At 48.8% G+C, this 17,003-nt stretch overlaps 1 protein-coding gene across 1 annotated transcript; it reads left to right on the top strand.

The window, feature by feature from the left end:
* Positions 1 to 3,043: 3,043 nt before the first annotated feature.
* On the top strand, positions 3,044 to 16,045 carry LOC309333386 (UAP56-interacting factor-like). The gene is made up of 9 exons (XM_081846834.1): positions 3,044 to 3,216; positions 5,458 to 5,595; positions 6,960 to 7,102; positions 7,317 to 7,441; positions 8,244 to 8,316; positions 11,957 to 12,000; positions 12,339 to 12,413; positions 13,588 to 13,699; positions 15,201 to 16,045. Exons 1-9 carry the CDS (start codon positions 3,120 to 3,122, stop codon positions 15,339 to 15,341), a joined length of 948 nt encoding a protein of 315 aa, XP_081702960.1. The 5' UTR covers positions 3,044 to 3,119; the 3' UTR covers positions 15,342 to 16,045.
* Positions 16,046 to 17,003: the final 958 nt, after the last annotated feature.

The following is a 17,003-nucleotide window of genomic DNA, read 5'->3' as shown; positions in this document are numbered from 1 at the left end:
GTTTCAATTTTCAGTTACTTTTACTCCTTTTTAAAAGCAGACGGAGACAGTAGAAACAATGTATTTCTCTTATTAGCTAGCTGTCAACGAACAATCACTGTCAGTGAACGTTGCAAAAAACGTCAGTCCTGCTAGCAGCCCGTTTCCAGGGTCTGAGTGGCGGTATTTTAACTCTCTTCGCTCTCTCCCGCAGGCTTATTCAGTTCACAACTCCCCCCCCCTCTTCTCCTGCCTCCAAGGGGGGGTTTAATATTATTTACCGATGGAAATTTAGTCCTCTACAATAGGCTTTCCAAGACTTCAGCTTGCAGCCTCATTGCTTCAGTCTATTTACAAAAGGAGAAGGCGGACTTCCTGTATTGAACCTCCCCGTTACGATACCAAATTAAACGTTTAGAAATCCAATTCTCGCACTTCAGCTCTACTCACGGGTAGTTACTTTAGAATCAAATTGTCCACAGGAAGAAGTCAGCGCTCTCCGGCAACAGCTATGCGGCTTCGCTCCGTGGAAGAAGCAGACGATTCGAAGCACCACGCCGCTCACCCCACATTGCTCCGGACCCCCGAAACCAATCAGAGGAATTCCGCCATTACCGGAGGCGCCAACCTGGAAGTCTGGTTGGTTTCACTCATCCAAGCAGCCTGTCCACATCCTCGGAGGTAACAGATTGGAACTGATCCCACGCAACTTGACTATACAGGACTCTAGCACTCTTCCGCCCCGGCCCTGCTTCCACGGTGGAGTCTACCTCTTCCTGAATCTGAGCAACTTTATCTGCAATAAACTTTGCAAAATCATTGCCTGTACTGGGTCCCGATGGAGCAGTTGGTTCTGCTAAATTGTGAAGCACCTGAAAGAGTCTCCTGCTGCTGTTTTCTGCAGATGCAATAGAGGCGGTGAAGAAAGTCTTCTTTGCCGTCACCGTTACCACTTGGTAGGCTCGACATTGAGCTCTAACCCGTGTCCAGTCAGCTTCAGAATGAGCACCAGGTCTAAGGCATGTCCGCAACTATGCATTGGGCCAGACTCATTCAGGGACAGCCCCATGGAGGCCATGCTTTCCATGAAGTCCCAAGCGGCCCCTTGTAAGGTCGTGTCAGTGTGGATGTTAAAATCTCCTAGGACAACCAAGCTAGGTGTCTCCAGGAGAACATCCACCACGACTTGAAGCAGCTTGGGCAGGGAATCCTTGGTGCAGCGGGGAGGTCAGTGCACCAAAAGGAATCCTGTACTGCCTCTATTGCCCAACTTCCAGAACATGCACTCAGAGAACTGGGTCTTCCCAATAGGATGCCTGGCGCAAACTAATGACTTCCTAAAAATCACTGCAACCCCCCACCCACCCACTCACAAGGCCTGGGTTGCTGTGCGTAACAGAAACCTGGTGGACAAACAGCGACAATGACAGGCTGATCGGCTTCATCCAACCAAGTCTCTGTTACACATGCCAGGTCAAGTCCTCCATCCATGATCAAGTCATGGACGGCAATGGTCTTATGAATCATTGACCTGGCATTGCACAGCAGCACCTTCAAGTCATGTGGGTATCCCTTGCTGATTCCAGTTGATTCTGGACAAGACCAGGACAAGGCAGGGATAGTCCTCAACGACTAAACCTGCCTCCTCGGTGATGACATGGTCTGGTCTTAGCGTAACTCCTCCTTCTACCTATGGTTTATTTTTATTTTTTATGTATACCACTTACAAACACTAATGATTAAGCGACATATAAATGCTTTAGCTAAACGAACAATATCTGGAGGAGACCTTGTAAACTTCTCCCAATCACTAGCATCCAAACCAGCATAGAGAGTGACACATACCCAACTTGTATTCCTGGGCAGCAGTATCAATAGAAATATCAAGGTGTGTGCTGCAAACGATGGGTGTGTCACACCTGGAGCCGGGGGTGGGGGTGGGATGTAAAACAGCACTGGATCCTAGTGGAACTTACACATTCCAGCTTGTCAATATCCTTCTTAGATTATGGCACTCAGAACTGGACACAGTATTCCAGGTGTGGTCTGACCAAGGCAGATTAGAGCTGCATTATGTCTTCCCTTGACCTGGACACTGTATTTCTGTTGATGCAGCCTAGAATAGTATCAGCTTTTTTTGCTGCTGCATCACACTGTTGACTCATGTGAAGGTTGTGGTTCCCCAAGACTCCAAGATCCTTTTCACCTGTACTACTGGAAAGCCAGGTCTTCTCCATATTATATTTGTGCTGAGTAGCTTTGCAGAATGCCATGTTCTCCAGCAGTGGAAGTGCTGGTGCAGGGACAGCAAGTGGCGGCAATTCCAATTTTGCCTCAGGTGGCAAAATGGGAAGGGCTGCCTCTGGTTACTAGCCACTGGTCAGAAGCAGTAATGTTTGTGAATACTGGTTGAGCCTGCTTGAAAGTTTCCTGCAGGCAGGGGTGCCAACTTGAATAAAATATTGGGGGGGGGGGCAGATAAGCCCTGTCCTGAATCATCGATAACGTGTTGCGGTGTACACACACCATCTGAATAGCAACGCCCACCAAATATTTTATGAGGGTGGGGATGGCGAAGGGTCCTCGGACTCTTGGAATTGACTCCTATGCCTACAGGCATCTGGTACATGGCTAGATGGGTCACTGGCCTGCCTGTTCCAGTAAACGCTTCCTATCCTCTTGAAACACTCGCTTTGGGGTGCAGAAAGATAAGGGTTGCTGTGCTCTACCTCCACTGTCTGAGACAGTAACCTTCCTGAATGCGAGTTGCTGGAACCCTCAGGCGAAGAGAGCGCTGCTCCCGGGCTCGGGTCCTCCCCAACAGAGCACCTGCTCGGCCACTATGAGAACAACATGCTGGACTACACACGGCGCTGCCTTCGGCGTGATCCAGGCTGTTTTGGGATTTGAGAGCGGTGCAGAGGCCATGGAGAAGAACGGGTCTGCAGGTGGACCCCGCCCGCCTCCCAAGCCGCGCCACAGGCCGGGGCCGGCCTCCGCAGCGGGCGGGCGGGCGGGCGGGCGGGGGCGACTCTGGTGGCGGCGCCGGGGAATGGGAATGGGACAGCTGGCCAGGGGGCGGGAGCTCGGAGGGCTCTCCTCCGGCCGGCCGCCGCCACCCCTCTCTTTCCTCAGAGGCCATGGCAGCGCCGGGGGCCGGGCAGATGCTCGAAGCCGCCGGTGCTGGGGCAGGATCGGAGCCGGCGGTGGCTGCTGAGGAGATAGATCTGTCTCTGGGTAGGTGCTGCTCTCCACACTCGTCGGGTGTTGGTTGGGTGTGTCCTAGCGTCTCGGGGACCCACCCCACCCCATGGACTTGCTCCGGAGCCGCATAGCCTTTATCCCCGCGGAACCAGATCCACTCTGGGTTCCCTTCTCAAAGTTGGGGTGGAGGGGGCTGCTTCCAGGTGAGAACCGCCCCTCCTCCCAAAAAATATGCACTATATACCTTCCGTATATGGGGCGGGAGAGGCTGGCTCTGAGGCGCAGAAAATGTCCGGCCAGGGAAGGTTTGGCAAAGTTTGCAAATTCCTTGCAGCCTTCTTAGGTGCCCAAAGTTGGGTCCCCACGGGGTCTATACCTATGCCATTCCTGATTCCACAGGCCAATTGGCTTAGTTGAACCCAAGTGGGGTCTTCTCCCCCATCTTCTGCTTGACACCCCCCCCCCTGCAACTTCCTCTCCTTTTTCCGTTTCTCAGTAAATCCCTCTCCTTTCACCATGGACAGCCTATTTTCAACCCAAACACTTCTCCCTCCTCCATCCAGAGAGAAGGGAACCATCAGGGAAAAGCAGATGGCTCAGTGTGGACTGGTTGTCTGTAGCTAAGTCTTACTCAGAGTAGACCAATTGAAATTAATGGCCCTTACTTAGCCATTCTAATTAATTTCAGTGTGTTTACTCTGGGTATATCTAGATGCAGCCTGTTAGGTTCAAATCACAGCTACATTTTGGCTCACCTCACCATACCTCACAGCAGTTTTTCTAAGCTCAAAACCCCACAGTCCAGCACGGACATGATAAACTGGCCCTCTCCAAAAATAGAAGCTTGATGTGATGCCTGGTCTATTTATGGCATTGACGGGCAATGCAAATCATCATTTCCTTGGCACAAGATCTGTTTGTGCACACAAACATCACACTCACTCATTTATTCAGTCAGTGATCTGGAAATATGCCCCTGTCCCGTCCAACGGAATTACAATGAAAGAAAGAGGAAAATCTCTCCACTCTCTCTTGGCTTGCCTGGCTAATTTGCCTCCCTAAAGCCCCCTCTGAAAATAGGAATGCTGAAAATGTGCTCTCTGTTATTCAGGGTTGGCATTTGGGCATCCACTGTTATTTGATCAGACTTAACTTAATAACCAGCACCCAGTATTTAATGATTCCCTCTCTGACGTTGAGTATTGGGAGTTTATGTTTGATACTATTACTGAAAACCAATTCCTGGCTTCCTCTCATCCCCACACCCCAAGCTGAAGGATATACAGCTTCCTTCATTTTTTCCCCTTAAAGGACTTGCTTTTGGGGGGGGGGGGTCTCTTCTGAATACTTTCAAACTTTCTTGAATGGTGGTAATTATTCACTTCAAGGATCATGCTTGGCTCAATGGCAGAGTAGCTGCTTTGCATGCAGAAGATCCCAGGTATCAATCTCTGATGGCATCTCCAGGTAGGGCTAGGAAATTCTGCCTTTACCCTGGAGTGAGAGTTCCCGTCAGTGTTGACAATACTAAGCTAAAAGAATCAGTGGTCTGGCTCAGTACAAGGCAGCTTCTTCCTATGCTTCTATGATTACGCAAATCAACTCAGTTCTCCAGGTAAGGAGCCCTTGCGTTCAGAGTAAAGCCATACTGATCGCTTCTATATTGGTTAGACAATGCTATTAATACAGCTCAGAAATTGCCATGCCTATTCAGTTTGTTGCTCTCTCTGCTATCCTTGCCTCATTTAATGCAATACATTTTCCCTAGTTGAATTAAAAGAAAATCAACCCTAAGATAAATCCAGATTAAAACACATGCCAACACTTTACATATTTGGATTAGGTTGTCTAAACAAAAATATTTTTAGCAGGTGCTGAAGAGTATAGTGAAGGTGCCTGCTTGATATGAGCAGGCAGGGAGTTCCAAACTGTAGAGGCTGCAACACAAAAATATGCATTTCTTACAAATGCAGAATTGGTATTATGTGGCACCTGTAATGGTGCCAGTTCTGCAGGTCAAAGGGGTCAACTGGGCACATATTGCAGATAAACTGGTCCCAAGTTATTAAGGGCAACTGGAAACTACCCTCTGTTTTGGAATTCTGTTTTGGAATACTGGGATTCCTTAGAGCAGTATTCTATGCCACACTCTCCTTGCCCCACATACTGAGGGTAGCTTTCCATCCTCTTGTGTTAAAATGCTGGGAGGCCAACATGAAACAAAAGAGAAGATTTCCTTGACGTATTCTGTGTGTGTTGGTTTCCCTAATTTAGATGACATCATAAAGCGCAACAAGAAAGGGCAGACAAATGCAAAGGAAAACAGATGGAAGCAGCCGCTCAAGAACTGGAATCCAGCCTATAGCAACAGAAGACGTCGAATCTGGGGCTGGGTACCAAGGAACCTGCAAGGTATGTGTGAGAAGCAATAGCAGGAAGAGAAGGTTTGGGAGTTGGCAAAATTCAGGAAATAAGTTGGTAGGGCTTTTTGTAACGGTTGGCATCCTGAGATATCAACCCCTCCTTCAGCTTCATGCAAGTACCTTTAGCTAGGGGTGACCAGAGGAGGGTACATAAATTGAACATTAAAATGAATATTAAATAATGAATGAATGAATATTAAAATGAAAATAATGAACATAAAAAGAGACAAAACGTTTAAGTGATTTATAGCATGAACTGGCTCCCAGTATGACTTGAGCACAGCTCTTTCAAACTGGAGCACAGAACTAGGAATACAGCACAACAAAGAATCTCCTCCTTTCATGGTTAATGGGCCTTTGATGAAGTGGGAAAATAATCTATCAAGGTAGGGATCAGTAGTGTTGTGGGAGAACAAGGATCTGCAGAGGAGGGGTGCTCCTGAATTGAGATAGTCTTTTCATGTTGGAGATAGACAGATGGGGCTTGTCAACCTGGGACAAGCCATCTAGGAAAAGGAAAACTCTGATCCTAAACATCATCATCATCATCATCATCATCATCATCATTAAAGTTTGTATACCGCCCTGTACCCGCAGATCTCGGGGAGGTTCACAAAAACAAAGACAACCCAATAACCCCCCTCCCTTCCATAACATATTTTAAAAGGGCATCAGATGTCAATCAGCCAAAGGCCTGGTTGAAGAGGAACATTTTTGTCTGGTACCTAAAGGTGCATAATAAAGGTGCCAGTTTGACCTCCCTGGGGAGAGCATTCCACAAGTGGGGATCCACTGCAGAAAAAGCTCATTCTCAAGTTGCCACCCTCCGGACCTCTCATGGAGGAGGCACACAAGGAAGGGTCTCAGATGATGATTGCAAGGTCTGGATAGATTCATATGGAGAGAGGCGGTCCCTGAGTTATTGCAGTCCTGAGCTATTTAAGGCTTTATAGATTAAAAACCAGCATTTGAATTGGGATTAGAAACTAGGTGGTAGCCAGTGCAGTTGGACCAGGATCCAACTTCAACCAGGCCTCTGGCTGATTAATATTCTACAGCCTTTTAAATGTGTTTGTGGGGGGAGGTGCTATTGTTTTATTGTTTTTATTTTAACTATTTATTTGTGCTTTTACCTTGTGAACAGCCCTGAGATCTTTTGATGAAGGGTGATATATTATTATTAATAATACAATAGCAAAAGTGCAGGTAATCTCACATACTCATCCCCCTTTGGAGGAAGGGGCAGGGGAGAGTCAGATGTGGCAAATAGCAGAGAAACATTGTTTTTAATGATAAATTGTTGACACCTGAGGATTGACGAGGAATCACATTCTGCATGGTGTGTCTCTTTAGGACCCAGCAGGTTCAGAGGAGAGTTTCAAAAGCAGCAGAATTACAGGAAGCCTTTCTGGAATGGGGTGACCAGTCCCAGGAGGAGAGCAGCCCTTGGGCCAAAAGGCATGAGCCCCCTAAATCGGCCCAGCTCAGCTCAACAGGTAGGACTATGGCAATCTTTGCCAACTGATACCCTCCAGGAGTTTTGGATGGCAGCTCCTATAAACCCAGACAGCACAGGATGGATGGGAGTTGTAGTCGACAACATTTGGCGGACTCTAGGATGAGGAAGGCTGGGCTTCTACAGGTGTTCCCCTGCCCATGATGCTTTATGTTCAAGAAGCCAATCCTGAGGCAAACTGTGCTAATTTGTAGGTGCAGCAGGAAGATGCTACCTTGGTTGGGAGCAGGGATGGCACAACACCCGGTACCCAGCAGAGGGATCCCACAAGGGTCAATCGCTTTCGAAGGGCAGGAGCTGCTCCACCAACCGCCCAAAGGTAAGGAAGCTTGGTTTTGGGAGGAGTAGACTTCTGTGCAGGGGGGCAAACCTGAATAAAATATTGGAGTGGGGAGGTAAGCCCTACTCTGCCCCATTGATCACAAAACTCAACACATGCACACCAGTTGAATGGCAATGCCCATCAACTTTTGGGGGGAGGGGGCGATCCCCTCAAATATTTTATTGGAGGAGCCAAAGGGACCTCAACCCCTAGGAGCTGGCTCCTATGCTTCCCTGTTCCCACAAAAGTGTGTGTGACTGCAGGCCACTTTGCAGGACACGGTGTCAGTTTTCGCCTCCCAATCCTGGGGAATCTGAACATTTGCAAAATCAAGTAGCAAATGGCCGAACAATTTTTCAACTGAGATTCCAAATTCAGCAAACATATTTTTATATGTTTGGGGAGGGGGTCAGGATCCAGATCACCCTGCCACCTACTTGGACACGACGTCATCGCCTTGTAACGTAGAAGAACAGGAGCCAGAGTTTTGTGTGGGAATTTGGCTGATGCTGGAAGCTGAACTGTAAGGCTGTGATTTGCCTGGAACCCCAATGGGGAAGAAAGACCTGCTGGGGTGTGAGTGCTTTGAGCCCTCTGTCCTATGCTTTGTAAATGTAGCCATACTTACTAAAGACACCACAGCCTACTCTGACCTTCATTCCCTAGAAACAGAGCCCTGCGTAAGCACAATCACTCCCAGAGTCTCGCCACTTGGAGACTGGCATATCTACCACAGTATCTATGGCTTGATTGTGCACAGAAATTTGTGTTAATATAGGGTCCTTTTATTTCCCCCCAGTAACCAGCCTTTCCAGCTAAACCGAAGACCAGCTTTCTTCCAGAGGCAATCCAGATTCAACTTCAACCGAAGGGTGAGTTCTTCATTGTCTTTTATATCATGCTTTTGAATTATGGTGCTGGAGTCCCATGGACTGCAAGAAGATCAAACCTCTCCATTCTGAAGGAAATCAGCCCTGAGTGCTCACTGGAAGGACAGATCCTGAAGCTGAGGCTCCAGTACTTTGGCCACCTCATGAGAAGAGAACACTCCCTGGAAAAGACCCTGATGTTGGGAAAGATGGAGGGCACAAGGAGAAGGGGACGACAGAGGACAAGATGGTTGGACAGTGTTCTCGAAGCTACCAGCAGGAGTTTGACCAAACTGCGGGAGGCAGTGGAAGACAGGAGTGCCTGCTCTGGTCCATTGGGTCACAAAGAGTCGGACATGACTAAACGACTAAACAACAACAACAACAACTATTTTTTTCCCCCATCTGTACCCCAACCATTTCTCCAAGGAGCTTAAAGTGGTTTACATCGTCCCTATTGGGAAGACCTCTCTGAGTGCATGGTCTGGAAGTTGGGCAATAGGGGCGGTACAGGATTCCTTTTGGTGTACCAACCTCCCCACTGTGCCAAGGATTCCCTGCCCGAGCTGCTTCAGGTCATATCAGATGTTCTCCTGGAGACACCTAGTTTAGTTGTCTTAGGGGATTTTAACATCCATGCCAACACAACCTTACAAGGGGCCAGTCAGGATTTTGTGGAAAGCATGGCCTCCATGGGGCTGTCCCTGAATAGGTTTGTCCCAACTCATAGTCACGGACATGCCTTAGACCTGGTGTTCACCTCTAGTGACGTGGGTGATCTGACAGTAAATAAAAGTGAAACAAAAGAAGTGCCATGGTCAGATCACTTCCTAGTGCAACTGAACTTCTCTGCGACCCTTCCCCTCTGCAGGGAGGTGGGACCGATTTGGATGGTCTGCCCCTGCCACTTGATGGATCCAATTGGCTTTCAGAGAGTGGTAGGGGATGTTTTATCCCATGCTGATGGCCTTTCAGCTGATTCCCTGGTGGATTCCCTGGTGGAATGCGGAGTTAACCAGGGCTATCGACTTTCTGGCTCCGAGTGCCCTCTCCAATTGCATGGAGCCCGGACAGTCCTGTGGTTATCTCCAGAGCTGAGGGCAAGGAAACAATCACTGAGACGGCTAGAGTGCCAGTGGCAGAAAACTCATTCTGAATTGGACCAGACATGGGTCAGAGCTCAACGTCAAGTCTACCAAGTGGCAACGGTGACGGCAAAGAGGACCTTCTTCACTGCCTCTATTGCATCTGCAGAAAACAGCAGCAGGAGACTCTTTCAGGTGCTTCACAATTTATCGGAACCACCTTCGTCACCGGGGCCTAGTAGGGACCCCAAGATCTCCTGCAATGCTTTTGCATAACTCAGATTTGGGAAGAGGTAGACTCCACCGTGGGAGCAGTGCCGGGGCGGGAGAGTGCTAGAGTCCTGTCTAGTCAAGTTGCATGGGATCAATTCCAATCTGTTACCTCCAATGATGTGGACAAGCTGCTTGGATGAGTGAAACCAACCACCTGTCTCCTTGATCCTTGCCCATCCTGGCTTATAAAAGCTAGCCGGGAAGGGCTGGGCAATGGGCTTCGCGGGGTGGTGAATGCTTCTTTCGGTGAGGGAGCCTTCCCAGACCTGCTGAAAGAGGTGGTCATTAAACCGCTTCTTAAAAAAAACATCTCTAGACCTGGCCAATATGGCCAACTATCACCCAGTCTCAAATCTTCCATTCTTGGGCAAGGTGATAGAGCGAGTGGTTGCTGAACAACTCCAGGCACGCCTGGAAGAAGTGGACCATTTGGATCCCTTCCAGTCGGGATTCAGGCCTCACCATGGGACTGAAATTGCTTTGGTCGTGCTGGGCGATGATCTCCGGCGGGCTAGGGACAAAGGTGAGAGCTGTTTCCTAGTTCTGTTGGATCTCTCAGTGGCTTTTGTTACCATCAACCATAACATCCTTCTGGACTGTCTAGAGGGGCTGGGAGCTGGGGGCACTGTTATACGGTGGTTCCGCTCCTTTCTCCTGGGCCGTGTCAAGAAAGTGGTGTTGGGGGATGAGTGTTCAGACCCCTGGGCTCTCACCTGTGGGGTGCCTCAGGGTTCTGTCCTCTCCCTCAACGTTTCAACATCTACATGCACCCTTTGGGAGAGATCATCAGGGGGTTTGGGTTGGGTGTTCATCAATATTCGGATGATACCCAGCTCTACCTCTCTTTCAAATCAGAACCAGTGAAGGCGGTGAAGGCCCTGTGTGAGTGTCTGGAGGCAGTTGGAGGATGGATGGGGACTAACAGATTGAGGTTAAATCCTGACAGGACAGAAGTACTGTTTTGGGGGGACAGGGGGTGGGCAGGTGTGGAGGACTCCCTGGTTCTGAATGGGGTAACTGTGCCCCTGAAGTACCAGGTGCATAGCCTGGGAGTCATTTTGGACTCACAGTTGTCCATGGAGGCGCAGGTCAATTCTGTGTCCAGGGCAGCTGTTTATCAGCTTCATCTGGTATGCAGGCTGAGACCCTACCTGCCTGCAGACTGTCTCGCCAGAGTGGTGCATGCTCTAGTTATCCCTCGCTTGGACTACTGCAATGCGCTCTATGTGGTGCTACTTTTGAAGGTGACCCGGAAACTACAACTAATCCAGAATGCGGCAGCTAGACTGGTGACTGGGGGCGGCCGCCGAGACCACATAACACCGGTCTTGAAAGACCTACATTGGCTCCCAGTATGTTTCCGAACACAATTCAAAGTGTTGGTGCTGACCTTTAAAGCCCTAAACAGCCTTGGCCCAGTATACCTGAAGGAGCGTCTCCACCCGCATCATTCTGCCCGGACACTGAGATCCAGTGCCGAGGGCCTTCTGGCAGTTTCTCACTGCAAGATGTGAGGTTACAGGGAACCAGGCAGAGGGCCTTCTCAGTAGTGGCACCCACCCTGTGGAATGGCCTCCCACCAGATGTCAAGGAAATAAACAAATATCAGACTTTTAGAAGACATCTCAAGGTAGCCCTGTTTAGGGAAGTTTTTAATGTGTGACATTTTAATGTATTTTTAATATTTGTTGGAATCCGCCCAGAGTGGCTGGGGAAACCCAGCCAGATGGGTGTGGTATCATCATCATCATCATCACCATCATCATCATCATCATCATCCCTTCCCCTCCTCATTCAATCTCAACAACAACCCTGGCCACCCACTCAGCTTCATGGCTGATGCTGGTCTCCTGGGTCCCAACCCGACACTCTCACCTCTACACCTCATTGGCTCCCAGTGATCCAGTGAGGGATGTGTTGCCACTGCCCTCTGGCTTCAGTTGGCCCTGCAACCCATTCTTAAAGGGGCAACTGTAAGACTGACCGGATTTAAAATTGCATTGTGTTTTCCCTAAGTAGTCACAGTATTCTACAAACATTTTCTTTGTAATCCTTACAATAATCATGTAAGACAGAGGAGAGGATCTTAAATAGTTTTTAACAAATGTGGTTTCTTACTGATAATTTTATTACTTTATTCTTTTTGTAATCTGTTTAGAGGTTCTAAGATTTTGCAAAATAAACAAAGAATCCACTTTAAGCTTCGATCCATACTGTGGAACCAAGTCTCCTTGCTTTGGGAGTTTTGGTTTCTGTCATGCTTGTTGTTCTCTTCCTTCTTACAGCAAACAAAGTCCAATGTGGAGGGGAAGCCTTTAAAGAGGAGGAGGTAAGTTGTGGAAAGAACCCCCATTTTCTGAAGGAAGAAAAAGCAGTGGTGGAGGAGAGAAAGTAAGGATTGGCAATATGCCTTCCTGGCATAACCAGAGCACCTGCTCTGTTTTTCCCCAGGTGGGAGGTTCTAGGGTTGCACTGACCTTACTTTGTAGGAGAATTGTAGAGGGCACCTCAGTTGGATCTTGATGAGTGTCTGACCTTTGAAGCCTTCTCAACCTCCTCCAACGCTGGCATGTCTTCATCAGTCTGTGCTCCATTCACTCCAGTCCTCCTCCTGCTGCTGCTAGGAGTCTGGTTCTCTGCTTCCTCTCCCTGTCTCTCTTTCTCTAGGTGGCAGCCAGAACCCAATCCTGGAGGTGTGCTGACCGTTTCTGTGTCTAACCCCCAAGCAAGTCAAGCAAGCATGTACGTTATGTTGCCTTGAGTGAAAACAATGCCCATCCTCTATTGTGCATCTCACCTTCCTGCTCTGTCACCCTTTCTTTCTTTCTTTCTTTCTTTCTTTCTTTCTTTCTTTCCTTCCTTCCTTCTTTCCTTCCTTCCTTCTTGCCTTCTTGCCTTCCTTCCTTCCTTCCTTCCTTCCTTCCTTCCTTCTTCCTTCCTTCCTTCCTTTCTTTCTTTCTTTCTTTCTTTCTTTCTTTCTTTCACACATTTATCTCCCTCCTTTCCCCCAAGCTGCTCAAGGTGGTATGCAGAGTCCACCCCCCCCACACACGCACACACATTTTATGGTCATACAACAACCCTGTGAGGTTGGTTGGGCTGAGAGTGAGCCCAGCACTCTCCTGGCTGGGTGGGGGCTTGTACCCTGGTCTCCCAGTTCCTAGCACAGTACTCCAACAACTGTGCCACACTGGCCCTCGCTTTGGATTTCTGGCCCACCAGGCCTGTGACACTTGCAGCCAGCTCCCCTTTCAGAGCCAGGGGCATAGGCGAGGGGGGCACAAAATTAGCTAGAAATATGTCAATAAATATGTCTATAAATAAATTAAAATATTGATTATTGCCTCATAAGGAAAGGTTTTTAATAGAGGGTGAATTGAATTGGGGGGGGGTGTTGGAGGAGAGAAGGAAAGAAGAGCTAACTTGTCCGTAGGTAGAGGGCGCAATCTGGATGGTTCTGCCAGGAGTGCAAGATCACCTAGCTACGCCTCTGCGCCTCTGGACCAATGCAGGGGTGGATGGTGCTCATTGGGACTGGTAGGGTGGAAGGCAAAGAGGCCAACAGTAGGTGGCGCCAGAGCCAAGGAGTGGCAGAGCCAATGTGTTCTGTGCCTGAGATGGAGTGGGAAGGGGCTGGCAGCCCTCATGGACTGGCCAGAATCCACTGGGCAAATGCTCATCTTCCAGAGTGTGGGTCTTCTGCCCTCAAAGTACAGAACTTCTGCTGTTGCTCTCTCAGAAACCGTGCCCAGGTGGGATGTTTCGTTTTTCTTAGCTGCTTGATCCCTGAGGAAGTTATAGGTGACGCAACTCCGGCATCTCTTACTTGGGAAGGTTTGGGAGATTAACAAATTCCACCCTTCCTCCTTCGCTCCATGGAAAGAAGGCATCTTTATATTCTGTGTGCATTTCTCAGGCCAGGAGCCAAGCACCCCTTCCCGAGGGGGAGAAGAGACCCAGAAAAGATGAGCCGTTCCCAGCCCAAAGGTGTTCCCCTGAGATTCAACTTCCGGGCTATGGCTAACCAGGTTAGGAGCAGGAATATTGGGAGGCTTTTGGAGCAGGAATATTGGAAGCGGGAAGGAACTGATGTCATCTGGCAGAGCAGCTGGCTAATTGAAGGGAATGAGGTGATAGCAAGGCTTTCACATCTTAACTCTTGTTTGTAACCAGGATAGAGGGAGGGACACGGGTGGCGCTGTGGGTTAAACCACTGAGCCTAGGACTTGCTGATCAGAAGGTTCGCAGTTCTAATCCCCGCGACAGGGTGAGCTCCTGTTGCTTGGTCTCAGCTCCTGCCAACCTAGCAGTTTGAAAGCACATCAAAGTGCAAGTAGATAAATAGGTACCGCTCCAGCGGGAAGGTAAACGGCATTTCCGTGCGCTGCTCTGGTTTGCCAGAAGCGGTTTAGTCATGCTGGCCACATGACCCAGAAGCTGTACGCCGGCTCCCTTGGCCAATAAAGCGAGATGAGCGCTGCAACCCCAGAGTCGGTCACGACTGGACCTAATCCTACCTTAGGATAGAGGGAGGTGGAGAACGAGGGCAATATGAAGCAGAATCTGGGTAGTTGGTTCCTTTTCTTTTTTCGGGTTTCTACGTCAAACCAGCAGTTTAAATGGCAACACTTCTTTGCAAGATTGTCCGCCTTTTTAATTGTTTGTAATTAAGAAAATGATAAGTTGATCAAGAAAATGATAAGTTGCCACTGCCAAAGCATTGTATGCCATCTGGCTGAAGACTTTTTGTTAAAGTTCAATTGTGCTAAAAGTTGAACCTATGCTGGGGGTGCGGTAGGGGGTGTTCATGTGGCCACCTCTAGCCACCTGCTGAACTTAGGAGTGGGGAGGAAAGCCCTGTTCTTACCTTCTGAGCTTTCTCATGCTTCAGAGGACCCACATAATGGTGCCCTGGGGGGCGGTACTAAAGAGTTCGTTTAACCTGGAAATTAGCCAAGCTTCCCCTCAATTCTGGGGACATTAGCTTGTCTCCCTTCCAGTCCAACCCCCAGCTTGAACTGCGGTTGGGTGGACTCCTCATCTCTTAACTCCCGGGCTTCAAAATATAGAAGGTGGGTTTTGTACCCTATGACACATGCCCTCAAGGAAACCATTCCTGCACATCAGAATCTCTAGGTTTTGTGTTATAACCTTGCCATGGGCAGCTTCGTGCAGGAATGTTTGAGTGTGATGGATTTTTCTCACTTCAGAGCAGGGTGTGTTTAAGCTGAAGGTCGCCAGGAACTCACATGAAGATTGTGGTCATACATGTGTTGTCTCCAAAGCTAAATCTATCTGTGTTCAGCAGAGCTGTGTATTCACCATTCCACCCCCTCCAAAGAATAACAAGAACCTTAGTTTTCCTTTCACAGTGCTACAGTTCCCAGCACCCTTAACAAATCATTGTTCTCAGGACTTTTTGGGTGTGGGTGGGTGGGAGGAGGTGTGCTTTAAATGTGCTGTGTGCTGACATCTCCAAGTACATGTCTGTGTGGATTCAAGACTAACTCTTATGTTTTCCTTCCTTAGACGAGCTTGACGTTGAACGAAAGGTTCTCTGGGTTGAGGAACACACGCCATTTCACAGTGAAGCAGAACACAGGCCGAATGGTCACTCTGCCATTGCATTCGGTGAATTCAGACTGGCTTTGCAAAGGAGCTTGCCCCTAAACCCAGTTGGTTGGTTGCCTGCCTCTGTCTGGGTGGCAGCTTAGCATCACAAAACACAAAGAGACAGCCCCATGCAACCTCACACCCAAAGATTTCTGCCCATGCTTCAGACATGCAGCCCTAAGAGCAGCTCTGACTCCCACTCTAGGTCCCTCTGCCCCAGTCTTCCTCCTGATGTAGGCTACAGGATCTGGGAAGTCTGATCCAGCTTTGAGGTGTGGTTCCATATGGCCGTTAGTACTGTTGTGTTTTTGCCGGAGAGCCATGTGGTAAGGAAGATCTCCAAGCAAGCTTCATAGGGGCCCTCTTTAATCCTCAGATGTGCCCACAAAGGCATGATCCAGCACCCTCATGCCACAGCTGCCTCTGGAGTGACCCTCCCTCCAGTAAGAGGCATGCCTCACAGCTGAGTGCCTGGTTGTTTGTGTAGTGTGGGGGCAGGGAATCTTGTGGGCTCCCAGATATTGCCAGATCCAATGGCCTTCTGCCCCAGCCAGCATGGCCGACCGTCAGGGGTGATGGAATCCAACAACATCTAGAGGGTCACAGAATTCCCCATCCCTGGTCTAGTGAATTTGAGGTTCTTTGTTTCTCTCCCTCTGCCCCCTTTTGCCTGGAAAAGCACTTTGGCAGATTCCTTTTGATGATTTCGGTGTGACAAGCTGTAACAGCGTGCTGAATAAAACAACTTTTAGAAGCTGAAACACTGGGCTGTTTTCTTTTCTAATAAAAATATTCACTATGGAGTTCACAGGCACAAAACACAATGTTGATATCATCCAGGAAATGGGTTTCACTTGGAGTGCATGGGTTGCATGAGAGCATGTTGTGTGGGATAACCAGTCTCGTATAACCAACATCTCATATAACAACATGCTTCAGTCTAATTAATGCTGGAAGGGGTTAACATCATAGAGTAAGCTGTCCTGCCATCTTAGCCATGTCACTTCCCCTTACCTTGGGAGGAAATAGGCAATCAAGGCTATTGTCCCCCCACCCCTGGTCTACCTGAAAAACTCAGTGTGTGGAGAGAGTTGAGCTAGTTGCTCCAGCTCAACCACATGGCTCTCACCAGACACTCTGGAGCTCCTATACCAATAATCTTTTGGAGGGATTTAGATAAGTAGGAGAAGATACTTTATTTAGCCATTATCCTTCCTCTTTCTCATTTGTGTGAGAATGCAAATGATCTGTTTCAACATAGTTAAATATCACCATGCAGTTTACCTCTGGAAGCTGTGAGGACAAGCCTGCACAATCTTCTAGAACATGGCGGCCCAACTCTTCATACCAAGTGGGTCTCAAGAGTACTTCAACATAGAACCAGTGGGCTTCTGGGAATTGGACTCCAGACTAGGGGGGGGGGGGTCTGGCTGTGTGGTGTAGTAGGTAGAGTGTTGGGCTGAGACCTAGAAGGCCAGAATTCAAATCCCCACACAACCATGAAGCTGTCTGGGTGAGCTTGGGCCAGTTCCTGTCTCTCAGCCTAACCTACCTCACAGGGTTGTTGTGAGCATAAAATGAGGAGGGGGAGATCCTTGAGCTGCATGGAGGAATGGTGGGAGAATAATGCTTGGCCTCCACAAGGGTTGCTAACATGAATAAAAATGAGGGGAGGGGTAAGCCCCTCCCTGCATAATCAATCACACATAGCAATTGAAG

Source organism: Podarcis erhardii, assembly GCF_964252035.2.
Source record: "Podarcis erhardii genome assembly, chromosome: Z".
In the NCBI taxonomy this organism is placed as follows: domain Eukaryota; kingdom Metazoa; phylum Chordata; class Lepidosauria; order Squamata; family Lacertidae; genus Podarcis; species Podarcis erhardii.
Note: the sequence above shows the minus strand (reverse complement) of the source record. Positions and strands in the feature narration are given on the sequence as shown.

Bases quoted from the DNA above. Each gene is read 5' to 3' on its own strand.
- LOC309333386 (XM_081846834.1), top strand. From the start codon at position 3,120: ATGGCAGCGCCGGGGGCCGGGCAGATGCTCGAAGCCGCCGGTGCTGGG. The intron at 7,103-7,316 runs GTAGGACTATGG...GCTAATTTGTAG, and splicing joins GGCCCAGCTCAGCTCAACAG to GTGCAGCAGGAAGATGCTAC. The intron at 12,414-13,587 runs GTACGTTATGTT...TGCATTTCTCAG, and splicing joins CAAGCAAGTCAAGCAAGCAT to GCCAGGAGCCAAGCACCCCT.